This window comes from Ursus maritimus, unplaced genomic scaffold (genome assembly GCF_017311325.1).
Source record: "Ursus maritimus isolate PB19 unplaced genomic scaffold, ASM1731132v1 scaffold_5, whole genome shotgun sequence".
In the NCBI taxonomy this organism is placed as follows: domain Eukaryota; kingdom Metazoa; phylum Chordata; class Mammalia; order Carnivora; family Ursidae; genus Ursus; species Ursus maritimus.
The window spans coordinates 9,475,314-9,500,471 of NW_024426663.1; the positions used below are offsets into that span (position 1 = coordinate 9,475,314).

The 25,158-nt window shown below is 36.9% G+C and overlaps 1 protein-coding gene across 3 annotated transcripts in view; it reads left to right on the forward strand.

The window, feature by feature from the left end:
• Positions 1–25,158, forward strand: part of SLCO4C1 (solute carrier organic anion transporter family member 4C1) — a 63,451-nt gene that overhangs the window by 9,543 nt on the left and 28,750 nt on the right. For 2 of the 3 annotated variants that reach the window (XM_008683851.2, XM_008683852.2), the window contains exon 3: positions 23,726–23,908. In XM_008683851.2, coding sequence (XP_008682073.2) covers positions 23,726–23,908 — 183 coding nt within the window. Of the gene's footprint in view, positions 1–23,725; positions 23,909–24,632; positions 24,684–25,158 lie in introns of all 3 variants that reach the window. The other variant, XM_040622041.1, reaches the window with a different exon arrangement.

Here is a 25,158-nt window from a genome sequence, read left to right on the forward strand (position 1 = left end):
TCTGTACCAAAAGACATTAGTTATGCAAAGTGACTATTCAAAATGTTGAACTAGGAAAATGATTAGCGTGGGACTCAATGTGTGATTTAGTTTTAGTTACTGTTTTGTCTTTTATTACGTATTCATAAGGATTTTTTTAATACAGAATACTTGTCTAGATTGAAGAAGGCATAGGGCCAAGGATCTTACAGCTTCACAATTGCTAATTTAATATAGTATACTTTTATTATTATTATTATTATTATCATTTTTTTAAAGATTTTATTTATTTATTTGACAGAGTTAGAGACAGCCAGCGAGAGAGGGAACACAAGCAGGGGGAGTGGGAGAGGAAGAAGCAGGCTCATAGCGGAGGAGCCTGATGTGGGGCTCGATCCCATAACGCCGGGATCACGCCCTGAGCCGAAGGCAGACGCTTAACCTCTGTGCCACCCAGGCGCCCCAATACAGTATACTTTTAATTTCGCTGGGCTTCTGAGTGTTCTTCTTTCTTGATATGCCTTCTTCCTTATAAAGAATCAGTTTTATTTTTCTTGTATTTCAGTTTAAACAAATGAATAAAAAGGAAAGATGATATCTTAGAAGATGTAATGATGTAATAAAACAAATGATTCAAAAGATTTTTAAATTCAATATATACAGTAAAAGAGCTAGAACTAACTTTTAGGGGTAGTCAGTGCTCCAGATGAAACTAGCACAATTTGTAATATCCAAGGCACTTCAGTCTTCCCCAAACTTCCTAGATTATATGAGTTATCCTGGATGCTTGCTAAAGTCACTTATTGCCCCTTGGGGATCCTGATTCAGCAAGTCTGGAGTAGGACTCAGGAATTGATATTTTTTAAAACTACCCAGGTTATCTTATCAGTCCATTTAGGGAAACATACGTCCAGTTTGGTGCTTAATTATTTTGTGCAGTTTCAGCTGTGGGCACAGAGGTTTCTTTTCATTTCAGGATTATTGCTTTATAAATTCCTTTAAAATGGAAGTTTCACAACTGTCGTGAAATACTAGATACTTTAATGTAGCCAGTTTTGTTGAAATTCAAATGACCAAGCTTCTGAAATAGAGGAAACGAACAGAGAAAATTAAGTAGGAAAGCATATGTCAATGAGTTGTTAGCACAAACTCATTTCTGCTTACAGCTATAATTTGTAGATAGATAGAGATGTAAAAATGCATGCCCTTGAGCAAAAGAATATAATGTCCCAGCATTTCCCAGAGTATGATCTGCACGCACAGTTTCTGAAGATATTAAGAGTATCTTAAAAATATGTTCCATGGTTTAATGAGTTTGGGAAAATCAAAGTTAAGGGGTGTCTCTGTTGCATCCCTGTAAAAGTTAATGCAGTTTTGAGTCTTTAATTAGAGGATGTGATAGGTACCAAAGGACTCCACTGCTTGTCCCCTTTACTCTGCCTCTACTGCTCACTCTATGTTTTTCCCCCCAGATAAGTGTTTTGGTGAACAGGCCTTGGGAATACCTGTTCTATGCTATTTTATGTCATTTTGAAAGCCCTTGTTGAATTTAGAATGTTCATTATGGCCAGCGTTAGAACAGCATGTGATGGATAGTATGTGTTCTAGAAAGGTTTGTTGGGTTGTCAGATATATTAATGAATGAATGGAACCTTATTGGAGGCATATTAGGAGTCTAATGACTTCCCTTCCACAGAAGGCAGTAATGTCAGATAGAGGCAGTTTGGGATGCCCTGTTCACATTTACCGTAAACTTGACCTAAAGAGTAATGGGGCATTTTTTTTTTTTTCTTGGCCACTGAATTGGGAGGAATTGTGTTAGAGGCAAAGCATAGATGATCTTTATGGGTAAGATTTGGGATCTGAAAAATTTGCAGTGCGAAAAAGGAAGCTAAAACGAGAACCATATTCAGAAATAGTAACACAATGCTTTGATATTCTGCTTTTGGTTTTTGTCTTAATTACTTGCTAAACTGTTGATTTCCCCATGTAGCTACCATCCTTCTAAGGTGATGCTAAGATGGCAGGATTATTTCTTGATAGACTCTTAGTAGTTATTACCCTTATCTGTTTTCATGTATAAAACAAAAGGAAATGCTCTGATAAGGCATTCAAGTTGACCATAGGCATAGTTGTGTCTTACTGGTACAATGTATGGGAGGTAAAAATTAAGCAATGCTTTTGTTGCTTCCTCAGAAAGGTTGGTAAAAATGTGGTTTGTGGCAAGAAAGAAATGAGGAAATTCTATTTTCTAAGTCACTGTTCTTAAAACATGCACAATGAGCCCCTGTGTGTTTTAATGTATTTTTTCCCTTTATTTTAATACTATTAGCACATTACATTGAGTGAAGGTATGCAGCAATATAGCAGGGATATTAGGGTCAGACAAAATTGAATTTAAATTTTTGCTCAGACACTGTGTAATAGAGCTCTGTGGCCCTGGATAAGGTTTACTATAAATTATGATGACCATAATAGCCCCTACTTCATAGGAGACTGTACATTTACAGTGATAAGGCAAGGCCTGGTGCATGGTGAATGCTCATTAAATAGTAGCAATGAATAATAAAGATGTTCATGATAATTAAGTAACAGCTATACTAATGTAAAAAACTACCTTTCTTGGGGCACCTGGGTGGCTTAGTTGGTTAAGTGTCTACCTTTGGCTCAGGTCATGATCCCAGAGTCCTGGGATTGAGCCCCGCATCAGGCTCTCTGCTCAGTGGGGAGCCTGCTTCTCCCTCTCCTTCTGAAGCTCCCCCTGCTTGTTGTCTCCACTCTCTCTCAAAAGAAGGAAACAAAAAAATTGCCTTTCTTGGTTTGTTTAGTTATGGGCAATGGTAGTTACAAAATCATATGAACAACTAAAAATCTTTCAAAATTGTACATATTTTTTTTCTTTGGTAGGTGTCACTTGATATTGATGTATCTCCAAAGTCTGGCTGAACACTTCCAAAATAATATAGTAGAGAGGGTTTTAATTAGCTATGTTTCCAGGATTATATTCTTAGGAGATAAGAAGATAAATTTGTTTGGTGTAGCTCAGTTTAAATGGATCCACTCAAAATAGTATACTAAAATATTACCTTTTAAATAGAGTGCCTATTTAAATATCTTCAGTTTTTTAATCTAATTTTAAACATGATACATCCTTTGCAAGCCATTCAAAAGATAAAAAAAAAAACCAAAACCAAAAAGAAATGGAATAAAAGGGAAAAAATGGAATAAATGGAACAAAAAAGGAAGGAAATACATTTTTATAACACAACTTAGATTACCCACTGCTAATATTGTTCAGCTTTCTTAATGTATATATACATTTATACATGTATTCACAGTCACATATAATACACACATTTACATTGTAGTCATTACATGTTCAGTGCACACTCGTCCACACACTCTTACTAACGTTCATACATATTCATACATCTTACATCACCTTTACACATATCATTCGAATGCACATTTAAAGGAAACAACATTTTGAATTTCTAGATGTCCACTTCTTCTTTAAGAATATATATTGGACATCGTTATATGTTAAAACAGAGTTGCAAGTTATTTATGATTTTATGTTCATTTTATAGATAACCTATTTAATTGGCTCTCTTTCGTTGTGTTTTTATTAATACATTTTTCTGGTTAGAGACATTCTGTGGATCATTGCAGACGATTTGGACAATACTAAGAAATAGGAAGAGAAAAAAACCAATTCATTGTTTTTTTCTCAAGGAAAACAACTTTGGGACTTAGTGTTTTTAGTGTGCCCATTTCTTACACAGTTAATATAATATTTTAAATGGTTTGCACACTTTGAGCATTCTTATTCTTACATAACATTCCATTTAAATTTTAACCATTCTCATAAAGTTGAATATTCATATTTAAAAAGTTTTCTATTGTAAAATACCTCATGCTACCATTGTTGTGTTTAAAGATTTTACTATATTTTGGTAATTATACAGTATTTAACATTTCAGAATTGGCTTTTTTCACTCAGGATAATTCTCTAAAAACTCAGTGGTGGTTATCAATTGTTCATTCCTTTTTATTGCAATTACTAAGTAGTTCGTGGTATGAATATTTCATGGATGGTTTGTTCAACCATTCCCCTCCTAAAGGACATCAGAGCTGGTTCGTTTTTTTGGCTGTTACAAATAGTTATAAACATTTGTACAGATTTTTGTGTGAACATAATTCTCATTTCTGTAGGATAGATGCCCAGGAGTAAAATAGCTGGGTCATGTGACAGTTTTATGTTTATTTTTTTGAGAACTGTTAAACTATTTTCCAGAGGGACTGTACCATTTTATAGCCCACCTGCAAAGTAAGAGTGATCCATTCCTTGCTGTCATTTGGTGCTGTCATATTTTTTATTTTAGCCATTCTGATAGGTTGCAATGAAATCTCACTGTGGCTTTAACTTGCGTTTTCCTAATGGTCTATGATGGTGAGCATCTTTGCTTGTGCTCATTTGCCATCTCTACCCTTCATGTAATGTTTGTTCATGTTTTTTTGCCCATTTTCTAACTGAATTGTTTAATTTTTATGGTTGAATTTTGAAATTGCTTATGTGTTCTGAGTCCTAGATCTTTGTCAGATAGGTGATTTACAAATATTTTCATCCAATGTATAGCTTATCTTTTCATACTTTTAACAGGGTTTTTCATAAGAGCAAAAGTTTTTAATTTTAATGAAGTTCAGTTTATCAGTTGTTCCTTTTGTGGATTATATTTTTATTGTGAAGTCTAAGAATTCTTTACCTAGTCCTAGATCCTAAAAAGTTTCTATTTTTTAAAAATATTATAGTTTTCCATTTTTGTCCATGATACATTTTGAATCTTGACTCTCTTTATATTTCCATTAACACTAGCATTCTCTGTTTTTTTTTCCTTTAATACTCCAAGCACATAAGAAATGTATTTGTCACAATAATCATACTGGTTGGAAAGGGGAAAATACATAGCAGTCACTACTGCTAGTTCAGAGAAATCTTGAAATCCCACTGGGAAGGTTTTGCTCGAGTAAACCTGCTTCTTGGGAGGGGCTCAGTGTTCTCTGTTGGTCCTTTTTATTGTCTTTGGCTATATTTGTAGAGGGCAAATGGAGAATATACTCCTTGGATGGTTAGAATCTGTATCAGCCTGTTTCTTACCTGTAGAAATTTGGGAACTAAGGGTTATTTTCATACTCATTCAGTCATAATCTCTCGGAGAAGAGGCTGGTGGTTCATTTGGTCGTGCAACTGTTTCAAAAACCAGTTTGTTATCTAATTGATTCAGGTATGTGTGCCAATAACAATACTGATAGTTTTGTTTTATGTCTTATGTTTCTTAATCTAATGCCTCTCTCTGGACTTAACTGAGCGTATCGGACTAATGGAAGAGTCCTACCCTTAGGTACTTTTCTCCAAGCTGTATTTTCCAATTAAAAGTATTTGCTTGGTGGCATCTTAATCCATTTAATGGTATTAACAATGAGGTGGCCAGAGCCTTGTTTTTATCCATGCCATGGTCTGTTTTAATTCACTTTTGTTGCTCACAGAGGGCTTCTGAATTTTAGCTTTTATAGGATTTGGTTGAGAAGCAGTTGTCTCTTCCAGCTCTAAAGTCTAATCATCCTGTTCCCTTTCATTCCATCCTTGGCCAAGGGAATACTTGGCACAGATCCACTGACCACCCACAATGTCATTACCGTCAGTTATTTGGGTTATTGGAAAAGGTCAGAAAGGCAATGACTCATAAAGCTCTGTAGGATATTAAAATATGTTACTTAAAAAAGTTTCAGCACAAGCTTGCACCATTGTTTAGCATATTATCTGGCATAGGGTAGATAGTAGATATTTGTTGAATAAGGAGAGGGACACTCTATAATGCACAGAAGGGCCCGCCACATGAAAGAGGGCAGAAGGGAGGAAGGAACTGTTTCAGAAAGTTAATGAACAAACAAACTTACAGGATTTCTTTATTGAAATAATTCTGAGGATCTTGAGTAATACTGAATTGTTCATGGGGTCCCTGGGACTAATGTGAAAAACATTTCTTTCTTGAAAAATTATCTGTAGCCATGCCGTTTTCTTTTCGTAGATTGTATTTCCTATTATCTCCATTTTGTTACCAATCTGGTCGTTTCCAATTTCAGTTTTATAAGAGCAATTAATTGCTGTAATAAAAAGTATTTTACCTTTTGTCTGAGTTTTTAAGATAGAATCACTGGTATTAAGAGGAGGTCATAATAACTAACTATAAAATATAAAATATTGGTCCTTTTGTTTTTGCTAAATATGACATTTTCTAGGATGCAATTTTTGTGACAGAATTCTGGTTACTTCAAACTGAAATATATTCTGTAGTTCTGATGTAGCATTTAAATTTCATTTATTACTGTCCTTAATCTATGATTTCTATCCATTCTTTTTCATATTAATCTGTTACATTCTGACATTTCCAATTCATTTTTTGGCATTTATTCTTAATTTCCTTTTGTTTATTTTTATTACTACAATACTTAGAGCATATAAATTTTTTATTTGTCAGGTTTTAATTTTTATAGTATCAATTACTACATCAGACTGACTTTTTGGGGAATGCAAGGGTTATAATTTGTTCATCATTTTTCAGTAGCTAAAATGTTATCTACTCTGTCAAATTTTAATAAATTGAATTAACACCCAGGGCTTTTTGCTATGAAATTTAATTGATCCTATATTCTTTTTTTAAAAAAGATTTTATTTATTTATTAGAGAGAGAGAGAAAGTGAGGGAGGGAGGGAGGGAGGGAGGGGCAAAGGGAGAGGGAGAGAATCCCCAGCAGAGTCTGTGCTGAGCACTGAGCCTGATGTGGGGCTTGATTCCATAATTCCAAGATCATGACCTGAGTTGAAACCAAGAGTCGAACACTTAACCGACTGAGCCACCCAGGCCCCCCGAATCTTGTATTCTTATGGTAACCCTTGTTTTTTGCAAATTCAAAAAGACCCAGAGGATATAAGTTGTACTAGATATTCTTCATTTGTCCATTCAGATCCTGGGTAGATAGAAACTCCCTGGCTATGCTAACCTTCAGAGGCAAGGTTGACTCCATTATGCGAATAAGTTTCAGAGACTGAATTGACTGTTTAAGTGGGAAAATTCTAAGTCTCATGGGCAGAAACCCAATCTCAATCAATATTGTAAGGTTTCACAGCCCTTTACCATTCCCAGACCTAAGCTAGTTCACAGATACAGAGTTCATTATTGATAGGGAGGCTAGATCTCTTTGAAGAGCTTTACAACAAAACCAGGAGTATATGATGCTTCTCTTCTCCTAAACCTAGCCTAGAACATTTTATCCAGTGTTGAGGGGGAAGGGTAGTATTCATATTCATTGGAGGTGATTAGATAATAACTCTGAACTTACCTGATCTCTGGAGTTCTACAATAGTGCCATGGTCCACTGGTAAGAAAGGGACTTTCAGAGGTCCAAAATAGACTTGACCTCAAACTGCTCTATATCATAGTGAGATACCCATCTTGTAATTTTCCTTAGTCTTAGGATATAGAAAGGGTATAGATATACTAGCTGGTAGAATCTCCACACTGGTTACCTGACCTGTGGATTGAGAGATATTACTGTAGGAAGAAATGATTAGAAACACCTGAATGAAATAGTAAACTAGAAGTAATGCTGTTTTCTTAAAAGAGGATTATGGATTTTAGTGATGCCATCAAGATTTGAAAGATAATCAGGTTGGTGAGTCCTACTACATTCTCACTTCTTTAATGAATTTGGTGTAAATGCACGATAAAGTCACGGAAAATGACTTTAGATCACTATAAATATAATCAAAATTGTAACTATTTTTTATTACTGTATAATCATAAAGTATACATAATGCTCTTTGGTGTAATATGGTCTGGAGCAGTGGTTCTCAACTGTGGCCAATTTTCTCTTTCTGGAGACATTTTTGATTGTTATGACTGGATTGGAGGGTGCTACTGGCACCTAGTGGGTAGAGGTCAGGGACACTGGTAGACATCCTACAAGGCCTACAGGAGAGGATTATCTAGGATAATCCAGCCACAACAAGGATTATCTAGCCTCAAATTGACGTTTGTGAAACTCTAGTCTAGAGGTACCATGATCATCTTATTATCCTACAGAATGTCATGCTGGACTTTATCTTGATGGTATTATGCTAATTGGACTTGGTTAGTTGAAGTATGTATGTATGTATGTATGTATGTATGTATGTATTGTATTTTAGAAGCCTTAGTAAAGTATACGCATGCTAGAGAAAAACCACAAAAACATCAGGAGCCTACTGTAACAGTTTGGCCAAGGCCATGTTGTAGTATCCACTTTGCACATTCCACATTCTGCACTCGCATAGCCCTTAGTGTATCTTTTGGGATTTGGGAGACCTCACTTACCTCATTTGTATACATTAATCTAATGTATTTATTAGGTAATGCCTAAGATTGCCAGAATTGAGTAGGAACAGAAACAAGATAAAGTTCTTGCAGCAGGTATAGGCAGTATTTTTGGCAGACAGGGAGGATGTAGGAAGCCTCTGACAAGTCTTCACAGGGAAATCACTGTGAGGACCCTTAGGTTTTTGTAGTAAGACCATGATTTCTTCTGCTTATAGTATTCTCCATTTGAAGAGAAACTCCTGGTTTGCTACTAGACGTTGCTGTGTCAGCCATAAACATGATTATGATGAATTCCCCATGATGAAGTATGCGTTATCTACTGTAACTAATCATAAAATTAGCCATGTGGAGCAGTATTTCTTATTAAATGAAGTGGTAGAGAGAAGTAGGTTTGGAAAGCACAAGTAACTATATAGGCAGGTATCTCAGATTTGTATGCTGCTTGTTTTTGTTGCCTTGTATATGAATGTAAAGATATTTTTGTGACTTCCTAATGCTCACTTGAGGATATCCTTTGTGGAAGAGGTTCTCAATCAGGAAGAAAAGATGGGCTGTACAGGGAGTGTTGTTCAGTGTCTTGTGGAATTGTACCATGTAAAGAGTGGTCATAATGACATAAGCATGGATTCGAAAACATGCCTTTCCTTCATCAAGACTGGTCTAGCTACCCACCCTGCAGATTGCTTGATTTACTAACTATAGGGGCCAGTTCTGAGAGCTTCTGATATGCCAGCTTTCCCCAGGGCAACCAATATACCCAAAGGCAGCTAAAGTATATCTCTACTACTTGCAAAGTATCTTCCTGACTTAAGTATATATTCTAGATATGCATTTCTTTTCACTGCCCTCCATGTCTCTACCAACACTCAACATTGTTTGACTTACAGAATGCCTTATTCATTATTATTATATTCTATACAACATCACTTCTGACTAAGAAACTTATTTGCAGCAAAAGAAGTATAGTAACAAAGTCCTGCTCATGAAATTCACCTGTGTGTCTTACTCTGTACCCTAAACCCAGAAACCACTGACTTGCTGGAATGGTGTCCATTGTGTTGTAATTTGCAGAATAAAATTTTCTTATAACATGGTATATGTGTTAAATAAGGCAGAAACCACTCTGTTTTGCTGGATCTTTATAGCCAGAATATGTAAGGTAAGGAGCTAGGGAGTGGCAAAGGATTAGTGCCTCTTCCTACTGTATCTAAAAATCCATTTATGGAGTTTTTGCTTTCTGCCTTGGTCTTGTTGAGTCCTAGTCCCCAAGGGATAAAAGCTTTCATCAGATAACACAGTCATTATTCCTTAAAGTCAAAGCTGAGACTGTACCCTAATTATACATATATATGTATATGTACATATATATGTATTTTTTAAATCTATTTATATTAAATAATCAACAGCAAGAGAAGACGGTCACTGAACTGGCAGAAATGATAGGTCCTGGTTATTCAGAGGAAATTAGTTTGTTTCTATACAGTGTCCCCAGAAAACATATTTTGGACTGAGGGAATTTACTTGGGTGCCTCTTAATACTCCCACACCCAACAGTACTTGTTAAAAGAAAGCTATGGCAACCAAACAGAGATAAAACAGCTGATGACTTGCGGATGCTGTATAAAATCCCAGACCAGGTGAGGTAAGGGAAGGAAGAAAAGGGAACACGACCTGGATGATAGGAAAGGAAGAGATGTTTGTCAACTCAGGCTTCTGACCAGCTATAGAAGGAAGAACTGTAGAGCTTGTTAACTGTCCTACTGTTATTTTCCTCTCCCCATTATATGAAGACCACCGGTGATGACCAACAGTTCAGTGTTGGTTTCAGGTGGGAGAATAACCGGATTGACATTACCCCAGGATGATGTTTTGGTGATAGCTTCTTGTGAATTTCTTATGTTGGAGATGATGTTTCTCATCTGGACAAAGGTGAAAATGGATGCTAAGGTACCAAAAAAACCCACAAAAAATGGACAGTGCTGGATATCCTCTCTTTGTCCTTCCAGATCTGTCATTCATTTTATTACCCTGTTTAATAGAATAAGCCCCATGGACTATGTTGCCTTGGCACTTTTGCCACCAGGCTTCTAGTTGGGTTTAGCCAATGGGAATTTGCATATTGGAAAGAAAGTGATCGTAGTGCTTATTTCCCTGTTCCCCACCAGAGTCGGTGCAGAAGTTGCTGTGTGCCTTTACCTAAGCTACAGTTTTTAGTGTTTTGGTAACTGCCTAGTGGTACTGGCACTTGCTGTTTGTTCCCTTTAACTCTTTGTAAAGAATCCCTATCCATAAAAAAAAGTTTAATTTCCCTCAGTTATCCCTTTTGTCTGTATTCCACTGCAATCTTACCTGATACATAAAAAATAATCCTTACATATTTTCTAGCTTTAGTCTTTTACTATTATTATTATTATTTTTAAAAAGATTTTATTTATTTATTTGACAGAGAGACAGCCAGCGAGAGAGGGAACACAAGCAGGGGGAGTGGGAGAGGAAGAAGCAGGCTCCCAGTGGAGGAGCCTGATGCGGGGCTCGATCCCAGAACGCTGTGATCACGCCCTGAGCCAAAGGCAGACACTTAACGACTGAGCCACCCAGGCGACCCAGCTTTAGTCTTTTAAAAAATATTTCGATTTAAAGTTCCTCCTTCCAAATGACTGATGTTTTCTTTCCTTTTTCTTTTTTTAAGATTTCATTATTTATTTGAGGGAGAGAAAGAGAGCAGGGAGAGGGGCAGAGGGAGAGAATCCCAGGCAGACCCCTGAGCCGAGCAGGAACCCGATGCAAGACTCAATCCCGTGACCCCGAGACCAAAACCCAAACTGAAACCAGAGTTGGAAGCCCAACCGACTGAACCACCCAGGTGCCCCCCCACCCCCAAATGACTGCTGTTTTGAAATGAAGTAGTGCTAATACTTTATAACAAATTGGGAAACTTTAGATTTTCTTTTCTATATTGGAATAGTTTAACACACAAGGATTGATTGTTTTTGATTGAGCTTTGATAAATTCTCCAGAAAAAACCATTTAGAGGTTGGCTTTTGATTCCCATTTCAATTTATTCCAGAATCATAGATACATATACATTTTGTATAATTTAAAGTCAGTATTTTTATTTTAAGACATTTTCAAATTTTATGGTGTAAGATTATACGTAGAGTTTTCTAATGTTTTTAAAAGGTTTTGTGCATTTGTGGTCATTCCTATGAGATTCATGGTGTGTTTAATTCTACTTTTCTTATCTTGTGGTGAGTTATGGCCTCTTAGGTCAGGGGTTTGTATTTTAGATAAATAGATTGGCTGTTAGAAATTATATTAAAAGTTTTTGTCTCCTTATTTTATCTTGATAGAAACCCTTATAGAAATGTTTTGAATTTACATCCCAAACTATTTAAGTAACCAAGTAATTTTACTTTATGTCACCATTAACCATGCGACCAATCTATTAAAAACTTAGGCTCCTGGGGCGCCTGGGTGGCACAGCGGTTAAGTGTCTGCCTTCGGCTCAGGGCGTGATCCCGGCGTTATGGGATCGAGCCCCACATCAGGCTCCTCCGCTATGAGCCTGCTTCTTCCTCTCCCACTCCCCCTGCTTGTGTTCCCTCTCTCGCTGGCTGTCTCTATCTCTGTCGAATAAATAAATAAAATCTTTAAAAAAAAAAAAAACTTAGGCTCCTTACTCTTAGAGATTTTGGTAGTTAATCTAATCCTGATTTTGCCCATCTGTAAAATGTGGCGAGTAGTGAATGGTACCTCCTTCATAAGTTGTTTCTGGGGATTAGATAATACATGATAGGGAAGGATCTTGCGTAAGATGGTCACTCAGTATATATTACTGTTATGGCTATTAACATACATGAGGATCGAATATAAGTAAGGCATGATAAGCAAGAACATGGTGAGTCCTACAGGCAGTTAAAATTCAGGGTTCATTGCCATTGAATGGAGAAAGACAGTAGTAAATGAAGAAAGCGTTTCCTTTGGGCAACTCAGGGGAAGTGGAAATTGAGCTGGACTTGAACAATGGGTATGATTACAATAGGAAAAGCATATGGTGTGGTCATCTTAGGCAAGGAATATAATGTTGAATGACTCTTATGTTTTAAGCTTGATGACTAGAACACAGATGTTATAAACATATTGGGAAATCAGGCAGAGAAGATGGTTTTTTGAGAATGACGATGAGTTCTGTTTTAGACATTTGAGGTAGACATTTGGCATTAGAAATACAGTTCTGGAGCTTAAGAGACATTGGAAGTTTAAAATTGATGTTTGTTGTCGTCTCAGCTTCTACATTTGTGATAGTGGATGTTCATTCTAAGGGAGAGGTAATAAGAGAGAAGGTAAAAGGCAAAATCCTAAATCTTGGCAATAGGAATCATTAAGTGATCACTGATAAAACTAACTGTAAGTTTTAAGTCTATCCACACAAGGGTTAAATTGAAAACATTTTAACTACTCAAGGTTCTTTTGTTTTACTTGACCCCTTTGCCGTACTTGAAACCAGTATTCTTCAAAAGCGTGTTTTATAAGCACATTCTGTGAGATATTATACATTAATGGAGGAAAAAAAAGTAACTTGAATGTATGATATGTTGTGAAAAACTTGATCATATTACATGTAGATGCATGCTTATTACTTTCTAAGAGGAGGGTGTAATAATATAGTATTTTCTTCACTAATTTGACCATAGAAGGCTATGGTTCATGAAAACTCTCAGAAGCCCAGGGTTCCATAAGATATACTTGGGGAAATCTTGCTTTTTAACTCTCTAGATGATGGTTCAGCTTATTGAATTGTAGCTCAAAGGTTATGGAGAATACACTGGGGGATTAGAACACTAGGAATCAGATTATTGGGTTGTTAGAAAAATCTGACTATGCATAGCATGTGACTTTGAGCTTCAGTTTCCTCATTTAAAAAATGATTAAAGAAAGTTGTTGTAAAGATTAGGTTAAGAAATGTATGTGAAAGCTTTGATGATCGAGAAGCACCAGAAAGTATAACAGTATTTGTTTATAGAGTTTATTCCCCTCCTGATCCATCCAACCTGAGTAAATGAGGATCTGTTTCACTTTAGTCAAAGGTTGATGTGTTATTTGTCAGAAGGAGTTATTCATATTTGTAACTTCAGTGTTTCTCTTTTGTATATTCATAATTTGCTCACTAACATTTTTGGAGTTTCTTATCCATTCTTACTAGTGCTCAGTAGCCTCTGGCCACCTGTGTATTCTGAAGTCATTTGAAAGTGCTTGCAGCACTTGATACGTATTATACTGCTGCTATTCTCTACAGAGAACATTCTTAGTAGGCCACAGGTCTCTGCAGTTTAGAATGTCTCCTCAAAGTCCAGTCCAAGTTACCTGTTGGTGATGACTATTGATGTCATGTGTCTCTGGCACCCAGTTATGGAGATTGAAGTATATAAATTTACATACATATTTTTAGATATTAGGGACATTTTCTTAAATTATATCCTTGAGTATTTTATTCCATGTTAGAGTTTTTTTCCTCAGGTACTCTACTAATTATCTCCTTTGACCACCTTCTGTAGTTAATGTTTCCCGTGCTTCTTTACCATTCATTTCTCTCACTTTTTTCATTTCTGTACTATATGCCTGTTGCTGTGTTTTTTCAGTCTCTGCACCTTTATGCCCCTTTCAATTTTACCTTCATTTCTATGGGGTTTTAACTTTCCCCTTCTTTCCTGCATTCTGCCAGCTCATGTTTCTTTTCCACTTTCTTTTTCTCACATTTCTTGCGTCATTTCTGCCTTACTTTCTTCCTTCAGATAAATAGTTGCTTTGTTTCATGATGCAGTATGTGTTCATATTTTTACCTGCACCATGAAAGTATTTTTGTGGTCAGATGAAATCTTAGTTTAATAAAACTATGTTGCTCTTTTTATTTACAGCATCTTTACATAGATGCTGTTATAGCTCCTTTAGAAAACCACTTGCTTGACTCAGGTTCCCCATAGGAGGCGAGTGAGCGGGCTAGCATCCTACGCAGGTTGATTGCAGAGGCAAAGGCTCTCTCATCTTTTTATTTCCCACAAAGATAGACCTGAATTGTCTTGAGATTCCTTGTGCAACCTCTTGCCACCCACCCACCCTCTCTATTTTTATGAACAATAGCAGCCCAAGAAGCCCCTCTGCCACCTGGCTCATCTCCTGTTCCTACATCAGTTGTTGTAGGCAAGGGAACTGTGGGCTTGAGAGGGTAGCTCCTCATTTTAGGAAGAGTATTTTTCTTGCTGCTTTCTCAGATCCTCTGCCACCAGGTTCCCTAGTCCTGAGCAAGAAGGCCCCTGCCCTGAGCCGTGTGCAGAGAGGGACTCACATCACAGACACAGAAACTCAAAGATAACTTGTTTTTCTCTTTAAAGAAACTTTTTAAAGGAAAGATTGATAAGAGGATTAGTGAAGAGACGTTGTAGGAGAGGCATGTGGGGGTAAGCTATACTCTCTAGGCCAGAGGATGCTACTTAGACTTGGGCCTGGTCAAGTTTAAACAAAAGCAGGAGCCCTTTCTCCTTGAGGGCATTCGCTAGGAGATGGGAGATGGGGGGAGGGGGGTTGATGATTATAGTCCTTCCCTGGGAACGGAGAAAGAGAGGCTGTTTTTGTTTCAGGTTTGCCGCCTCAAAGTACCTGGTGCAGGTAATTAGGCAGACCAGGTTCCCTAGAAAACTATGTTTCTTTTCAGGAGATATGGGTACCTCCTGGAAATTGCAAAAGAAAAAAAGTGTGGCTGGGGGAGTGAAATATCATCTCAGGCTGCAGCATCCTGCCCTACCCTTGGCAGCAGGATGGCCCCAGAGGAAGACATGGTCTCTTAACTTCAGGTTTTAAAGGTAAATGCGTGGGGAGAAGCAGGCTATGGGCCTCTGAGTGGGGATAAGGGTCGGGCTGAGTTTGATATTTAACTTATAAATGTCCAGGTGTGTAGATTTCCATTTTCCGTTTTACCTTTGGTTTCTGCACAGGTTAGTAGGTAGGACTGAACACTGGTTTGTCCATTAAGCGGAGTTCTAAACCTTAGTTTTATTGGCAGCACTTCATCTGTTCATGAACAGCGTAGACGCTCCCTCTTGTGGTGTATTGTCAGATTACATGCTTTTAAGTGAGTGTTGGAAGTGTTTTGTCAGGAATTGTTTTATTTCTCATGAGATGTTGAAATTCTAGGTTCAGGAACTTTCCTCAACTAATAATACTGCAGAATTCACATAATAGGTAAACCTAGCTATTTTAAAAATCTATTTTATAACAGGTACAATTTAATAAATTATTTAATAGTACTTATGATGAATGGTCTTCTTCAGGTCTCAATGGCATCTCAGAATGAAGTATTTCTTGGTAGGCTGAAATGTACCCTCTAGTAGTTCTTGTTTTTATTTTTATTATTTTTTTCAGGAAAGGTTAATTCCCTGAGATTTGTAATATATACTTGAATGATAGTTTGAGTATAAGATTTATGAGTCACATTATCTTTCATTGATTACTTTTTAAAAATCATTTCCTTTGCTTTATGAGATTAATGTTGTTCTAGAGAAGTCTGATGCCAGCTAAATGTTTTTTATTTCCCTCCATGTAAATGACTTTCTTTTTTCTTGACTGCACAAATAAGTCTTTCTTCATCTTTAAAATCCCATAACTTTATAAAGGCATAGTCTTGAAAGTCCTGCATCAAATTTTCCTGGGATGCTTTATTCCCTTTTAAATTATAGATCAGTTTTCATTTATTTCAGGAAAGTTTCCTAAGTTTTACCTCAGAGTATATACTTTTTCCTATTTTGATTGATTATGCACTTGTTTGATTTTCTTTGTCTAGATCTCATTTCCATAATTTTCTCTCTAATCTTTTAAGTCTTAGTTTTGGTTTATTTAATTTTGTTTATATTTCTCAAGTCACAGATATGTATTCTGTCTCCTTCTAATTCTCAGAGTGCTGTTTTCTTTTGCCCATTTTGTTGTGACTTTTATTTCTATGGTAGTTTTCATTTTTATTTCATGTCTTTCCTGAGTTTTTTCAGCCCATTTTTTTCTTCTCTAATTAATCACATTTATGAGCTTATAAAATCCCTTTTTTTCAGTGTTTGATTTTGAGAAGCAATCGTTGTCATCACTTTTTTTGTTATTATTCACCCTCAAATGAGGCAAATTGTTCCTTAGTTAACTTTTTGTAGGATGTTTGTATTAGTTTTCTCTTGCTGCATAACATATTATGGAAACTTAATTTGAAACAGTGCAGTTATCTTACTGTCTCCGTGGGTCAAGAGTCTGGCACAGCTCAGCTTGTGTTCTCTGCTCAGAGTGTCAAACTCAGGGTGTCAGCTGGCTGCATTCTCATTTGCAGCTCTAGAGAAGAATCCTTTTCCAGGCACATTAAACTGTTGGAAGGAAAGTTTATTGTGGATTGTTTAATTGAGATCTCTATTTCCTTGACAGTCATCATTGGGTGTTTCTGTCAGCCTCTAGAAGTTCTCCATATTCCTTCGCATGTGGTCCTTTCCATCTTTAAAGCCAGCAGCAGTTCATAGAATCCCTCCTTGACTTCAGACTTTTCTTTTTATCCATTTCTTCCAGATTGCCCCATTTGTTGGCATATAATTTTTCATGATAGTCTTGATGATTCAGTGATGATCTTATCATTGTTTGTATTTCTGTGGTTTTGTTTGTGATCTCTCCTCTCTCATTGGTGATTTTATTTATTTGGGTCCTTTCTCTTTTCTTTTTGATAAGTCTGCCTAGGGGTTTATCAATTTTATTAATTCCTTCAAAGAACCAGCTCCTAGTTTCATTGATCTTTTCTACTGTGGTGTTTTTTTTTTCTGTGTCATTTATTTCTGCTATAATATTTATTATTTCTCTTTTTCTGCTGACTTTAGGCCACATTTGCTGTTCCTTTTGCAACTGTTTTAGATGTAAGGTTAGGTTGTGTATTTGAGATTTTTCTGGCTTCTCAAGGTAGGCCTGTATTGCTACATACTCTTCTCTTATGACTGTGTCTGCTGCATCCCAAAGGTTTTGGACCATCATGTTTTCATTTTCATTTGTTTCCATGTATTTCTTTGATTTCTTCTTTAATTTCCTGGTTGACCCATTCATTCTTTAGTAAGGTGTTCTTTAACCTCCACGTATTTGTGATCTTCCCAATTTTTTTTCTCGTGGCTGACTTTAAGTTTCATAGAGCTGCGGTCAGAAAATGTGCATGGTATGATCTCAGTCTTTTTGTACTGGTTGAAGCCTATTTGTGACCCAGTATGTGGTCCATTCTGGAGAATGTCCCATTTGCACTCAAAAAGAATGTGTATTCTGCTGCTTTAGGATGAAATGTTTTGAATATATCTGTTAAGTCCATCTGGTCCAGTGTGTCATTCAAAGCCATTGTTTCCTGGTTGATTTTCTGCTGAGATTATCTATCCATTGTTGTAAGTGAGGTGTTAAAGTGTCCTACTATTATTGTGTTATTATCAATGAGTTTCTTTATGTTTATTATTAATTGTTTTATATATTTGGATGTTCCCAAGTTGGGGGCATAAATATTTACAGTTGTTAGATCTTGTTGGATAGACCCCTTTATTATGATATAGTGCCCTTCTTCATGTCTTGTTACAGTCTTTGGTTTAAAATCTAGTTTGTCTGATAGAAGTATGGCTACTCCAGCTTTCTTTTGATGTCCGTTAGCATGATAAATGGTTCTCCAACTCCTCACTTTCAATCTGCAGGTGTCTTTAGGTCTAAAATGAATCTCTTATATAGGAAGCATATAGATGGGTCTTGTTTTTTTTTTTTTTTATCCATGCTGATACCCATTGTCTTTTGTTTGGAGAATTTAGTCCATTTACATTGAGAGTGATTATTAATAGATTTGAATTTAGTGCCATTGTGTTACCTATCACGTCATTGTTTCTGGAGATTTTCTCTGTTCCTTTCTAGTCTTTGTTGCTTTTGGTCTTTCTTTCCAACTCAAGAGTCCCCTTTAATATTTCTTGCAGAGTGGTTTAGTGGTCATGAATTCCTTTAGTTTTTGTTTGTCTGGAAAACTCTTTATCTCTCCTTCTACTCTGAATGACAACCTTGCTGGATAAAGTATTCTTGGCTACATATTTTTTCCCACTCAGTGTGTTGAATAAATCATGTCACTCTCTTCTGGTCTGTCAAGTTTCTGTTGATAACCTTATTTGTCTTCCCTTGTAAGTTAGGGATTTCTTTTGCCTTGCTGCTTTTAGGATTTTTTTCCTTCTCTGCTTTGCAAATTTTACTACACTATATTTTGGTATTGGCCGGCTTTTGTTGCTTTTTGTGGGAATTCTATGTGCCTCCTGGATTTGGATGTCTGTTTCCTTCCCCAGATTAGGGAAGTTTTCAGCTATAATTTCCTCAGATAAACCTTCTGCCCCCTTTTCTGTCTTTTCTTCTGGGACTCCTATGATACGAATGTTACAATGTTTTATGGAGTCGCTGAGTTCCCTGAGTCTGTATTTGTGATCCAAGATTTTTCTTTCCTTCTTCTTTTCAGCTTCATTATTTTCCATAATGTGATCGTCTGTATCACTTATTTGTTTCTCTGCTTCTTCCATCCTTGTGGTCATTATATCCAGTTGGTTTTGCACCTCAGATATAACATTTTGTATTTCAGCCTGACTAGTTTGAGGGTCTTTTATCTCTGTGGTGAGGGATTCTCTGGTGTCTTCTTTGCTTTTTGAAGCCCAGTTAGTATCCTTATGATTGTTGTTTTAAATTCTGGCTCAGCCATATTACTTATTATCTATTCTGATTGGCTCTCTGGCCATGACCTTTTATTGCTATTTCTTTTGGGATGAATTCCTCTGCCTTGGCATTTTTTCTAGATCTTTGTCTTCTTCTCTGTGTTAGGAAAGCCTGCTATGTTTCCTGCTCCTGAGAGTGATAGCTTTATAACCTCCAGGGCCTGGCACTTCAGGCATTGTTTCTGATATGTGCCGTGTGCACTCTGCTGTTGTATTTTGGCTGCTCTTTCCCTTGGGTCAGTCTTCTGCAGAGTTTCTCCATTCCCGCAGTGGGATGTGTTTGGACCCTGTCCAGAGTGTGGAGAGTTTTAACTAGGTGTGCTGTGGTCTGCTGTTAAAAGGGGCCAGATCCTATTTTCACTAGAGCTGAAGCTTTGCAGCACTCTGTGGTCAGTAGACTTGCCTGCGGAAGGTTTGTGCTGGTATTCTGGGGGAGGGGTGCTGCGTTTGTGCTGCTCTTGTTCCCAGGCATGCCTGCCCTAGTAAAGAATCACCTGCAGAGCAAGGGGGGTAGGGCTTTGTGTAAGCGGCTGAGACCTTCACTGTTGGCACTGTTCTGCTCACAGAAGTTAGTCCATGCTGACGTGGGGCAGAGAAAAATAGCGCCAGCCCCCTCCCTGGTCTCCAGAGTTCATGCCAAATGCTGTTTGGGGAGCCCTTGCACAAGACCGATCACTCTCCCCTCATGTGTCCCAGGCATTCCTCAGATCCCTACCTTCATCCTGTCTATGTCCAGACTGTCTGTCCTCCTGGTGCTGCAGCGCACCTGTGTTTTAGCTCAGGCATGCCAGCTGAATTTCAGAACTCCAAACTTTAGGGCCCCGGCTCAGCACAGACTACACTACTCTTCTGAAGGAGGGTCTCACCATGCCGTGGCTTGTGCGATTTGTCCCAGACCAATTCACAGGAGTTTGAAGTTCAGAGTTAAGCACAGCAAAAAGCCAGTGTCCAGGCTAGCTGCTTTTAGCACATTTGTCTCCACCCCTATGCTAAGGGACTGGGCAGCACAATGGTGCCCGCTGTCTCCTTTGTCCCCCGAGAGGTAATGCCACCTCTCCCAAATGCATTCCAAGAAGGAATAACTATCTTCCCCAGTGTGTCCTAGGGTATCCTCATATCTCGATGTCTGTTCCCAGGCCTCTGCCCTCCCCACACACAGGAGCACCACTGTGCCTGCTGGGCTCCATACTGACCATGACAAGGATTTCTAAAACTCCAGTTTTTGAGTTCTGCTGGTTCCATTCCAACTCACCATAATCAGCGCCTCTCATTTTCCTAGGTTTTGGTTTGGGGTAAGTGTTTTTCTTGTGCAATCCCCTGCGTGCTATGTGCGCTCACTCCCTTTCTCTTTCTCTCTATCTCTTCCTCACTTTATCTGTCTCCACTCTCCATCATCAGGGCTCCCCCCACCCCCTGCAGCACCTGTGATCCTTCCCCCCACCCAAGTCACGTCTCATCTCCACACCTCCTACCTTCCATGTTGTGGCCTCTTCTCTCCCTTTAGTTGTGCAGTTTGTTCTCTCAGTTCTCAGATTGATTTCTTGGGTATTCAGAATGATTTGATATTTATCTAGCTGTGTCAAAGGGAGGAGGCAAGCGTAGGGTCCTGCTACTACTATGTGATCTTAACCCCACCTCCCCAGGCTGGATTCTTTCACTTAGCAATATATAAGATTCGTCCAAGCCTTTCTGTGGCGTGATATGTCATTTCTTTTTATCAATTCTAAGAAAAGCAATAGAAAGGAATTATTCAGAAATAATACAGAGGGTAATACATTGGATATAGTAGTTTTCACAAGTAGATCTTAGGTCTCGTTTCCTTGGGAAAAATGATACAAGAAGATGTTAATTGTTACCAAGCCTTTCCTGTAGTACTGTGAAATGGGTCATAGTGGGATGAGATGTTGATATCTCAAAGCTTAGACAGCTGGAGTAATTACAAGAGATTTGGTCCAAAGAAAGACTGAAAAGATCAGTGACATAAAACTGAATATCCAAAAATAAACCTGCACCCAAGAAATTGAGTAAAAGATAATCTTTGGTTAATCCAACAGAATACTGCATCCCAATCTTTTCCCACTAAACTGTATTACATATGAAGTAAAAATACAGTTGAGGACACAAAAACCTGAGTTTGAATTGTGTGGGTCCACTAATATACAGGTTTTTTTTTTTTTTTTTTTTATAAATATAGTACAGTACTGTAAATGTATTTTCCTTATGACTTTCTTAACATTTTCTTTACTCTAGCTTACTTTATTATAAGAATATAGTACCCAATACATGAAACATACAAAATATGTGCTAATCAACTATTTACCAGTAAGGATTCTTTTCAACAGCAGACTATTAGTAGTTCATTTTCGGGGGAGTCCAAAGTTATACATGGACTTCTGACTGTGCAGGAATTGGCGCCCCAACTCCCGTGTTGTTCTAGGGTCAACTGTAAAGTAAAAAATAATGCTATGATAAAATCATGTTAATTTATATGTAGTCTTAGAGAAGGGAAAACTCCATAAGTCAAATATCAAATTGGAACCTATGAAGTAAATTTTAAAAATTCACAGAAAATACATGCAAGTGGCCAATAAACATTTAAGAAATGCTTAATTGTATTGATGAACCTAAAAAATTGAATTAAAAAAATACATGTGTGTATATACCCACACATGTGCACCTATTTTTTTAACCAGAGAGATTGGTAGTAATTTAATTTATTATGCAAAGTGTTGTTGCATTGCTGGTGTGAATGCACATTTGTTTAACTTTTTGATAAGGCAGTTTGACAATATCAAAATATAAATATTTATACACTTTGACCTAGCAGTTCCACTTTTTTGAAACTGTACTTGAAATTGTCGATTAAGTAAGTTATACGACATTTATGCTGTGGAGTGTTACGGCAGTGCCAACAAAGAAATTTAAATACAGTTAAATTTCAACATCAAAGATGTCCAGAACATAAGTGAAATCTGGAAGTCGTTGAGTATAAGAGTGGTATGTTTATTATTATCATACTTGTGTAAAAAAAGTAAATGGACACAAACTGTGTGAATGTGTGTCTGAAAAAAAAAATAAAAAGAACTGTTAACATCAGCTGTTACCTCCATCTGAGTTACATGGGAGAGCATGAAGGGGAGGCAGGCAGGGTAAGGGAGAGTTTTGTATTTCTCTTGATCTTCCTCTGTGCTATTTAAAATTTACTTAAACAAACATGTTGAAACTTCATGGATTATTTCCTCTGGGAAAAAAACAAATACCAAAACCCTACAGAATACTCACATGGTCAAAGTATCTACTAGATTACTACAAAAAGATATTTCTTTATTATAAAAAAGAAATAGGAAAAAATAATAAACCAAGAAATACATGGAAGTATGTTTAATTTTGCAGTGTATCAAATCATAAGAGATTATTCTTAGTCTAATCTGCTACCTCCAGGAAAGTGAATATTGAAACTGGAAGTCACAGGTCAAATGTCTGACATGGCCAGGGAGGTAAGCCAAATAATGCAGACTTAGTTCAGTTATAAATACAAATTATTTGCCAACATATTCATCAACCTCTTATAATATGAGTATGTACAAAATTATAGGGTGTATTTTAAATTTTAAATTAAGAAAATAAAAATTGTATGCATAAAATCTGCATCTGAAAATTCGATGGTCGTGGACCAGTTAAAGAGTCTTCAGGATTGGTGCTTTGGGGGTCTTACTCATCTCATCATTCAGGAAGTAATACATCTTGATCTGATATTAAGGAAATGAAAATAGAATCATCTAAGGATATTGTTAAAATGCAGTTTCCTGGATATTACCAGCTTTAAAGGGAAAGAAAGTGAAAAGTGCTGGGGATGTATTTTTAACAAACATCTTTATTCATTAATATTATCAGGTGAATTTAGGAAATAATGGGCTTACATAATATCCAGCCTTTGAGTGTGATTTTTAATCTTAAAAATAACCATTTTTCCTTTGATGATATTCAGAAGAATATTCTGTAGGGCCAAAGGTTGCTTAAAAAAATAAATTTAATAAAGTAGTTTGAGCTACAAGAAAGAACTAGACAGACATAACTTCAAGTATTATGGCTTTTTAGTGAATATTAAGAAATTGCTGTTTTGACCAAAATATCATATGACCTAAGTACACTTTTCACATGTGTTCGGGGTATTGATTGATAAATTCAGTATGCTGGTCATATTGTATTTATGACTTGGAAAGAAAAATAAAGGCGAGTTTTTTTTTTTTTTTCCTTAATCTGAAAACTCCTTCCCTGGCACCACTTGCTTCAATTGTGTTTATATTAACTTACCCCAAACTTTGTTAATTTTGATTGTTAATGTTTCTCAGTTTTGTTCTACAATGTCTAAATTTTAATGTGATAATATTTCTTAAATTTTCTTTAGTAATGTATGTATTTAAGAACGGTTTAATCAAAGTGAAGTGATTGAAAGAAAGAAGGTTCTGTTAGGCAAGTATAATTGATAAAAATAGATATTTCACTTATTAGCTAAATTTCTGTAAATTCACAATTTAATTTTTTCCCCCCAAAGGTACTTGCATAGCAACAAGGAATACAACCAGTTGTACCTTTTCAAATTCTTCGCTTTCTAACTACTTGTATGTCTTCATCTTGGGACAACTGTTGTTGGGAGCAGGAGGGACTCCTCTCTATACCCTGGGAACAGCCTTTATTGATGAATCTGTGCCCACACACAAATCTTCTCTCTACATTGGTAAGTTTTCTTTGTAATAAATGTTTCAGTATCATTTCATTTTATTGCTTGTTTAATTTATAAGTAAAAACATAATAGATGCTTATTAAAAAGTTAGTTGTAATTTCATAGGTATTTCCATTAGATTCCCAGTAGACGGTAGATATAGCAATATGACTGTTTTTGTTTCATTACTTACTGACACATGCCCTTCAGTTAAATGCAGTTATGAGTTTTGTTGACATCCTGCCTTGTTTCCTGTCCTGGGCACGCCAGCCTTCCTGGAAGTGCCATCCAAGCAGTAGGCTATCAAGATTACTTGAATTCAGGCTCATTTACACAGGGCGGGGAGATGGAGCTGTTCCATTCTACCTGATTTACTACATCCTACATAGACCTGACTACAGTCAACGAAAGAAACCATGAGGTAGTGCCCAGAAATTCTGTGGAGTTTTTCATTTCAGTTTAATCCTTATTATATGTGGCTCAATTCTTGGGGTGTGGGGAATCTAATTTTTGGTAGCTTAAGTTTCTCTTAAATTCCTTCTGTGATACTCTTGCAAGGTAGAGCTTACTAGGCTATGCATGGCCTTAGCTTAAATTAATATGTTTCACATTTCATTTTATCAGTTTTCATTTTATCAGCTGACTATTCTAATAACTAATGTCTTAGTTCTTTCAGTCTGCTATAACAGAATACCATTGACTGGTTGGCTTGTAAACAACAGAAATTTATTTTTCACAGCCCTGCAGGCCGAGAAGTCTAAGATCATGGTACCCACAGATTCAGTGTCTGGTGAGGCCCACTTCCTACCTCATAGACATTCATCTTTTTCCTGTGTGCTCACATGACAGAAGGGAAGAGAGGGCTTTCTGGGACATCTTATAAAGTCACTAATCTCACTGATGAAGTCTCCACTCTCATGATGTCATCAGTTCCAAAGGTCCCACCTCCTACCATCATATTAGGGATTAGGTTTCAACAATAGGACTTTTGGGGGGGGGACACAAGCATTCAGTCTATAGCAAGAACCTATTGCCATCGTCACTGGAAGTCAGATATGTTCAATGCAACTCTGACAGAGACCACTAACTCTACTTAGGCTCTTCTGTAATGTGAAAACCACGACACTTCTACTTATTTTCTCTACTTGTTTTGCCTTGGTCTCTCCGCAAGTTCTGATTCTCTCTCTTTCTGTAAGTTCCAGCTGAGTACAACTTTTCTTGCATTTACTAATTTAACAATGCTTTTATTTCAATTAGCTAGTGAT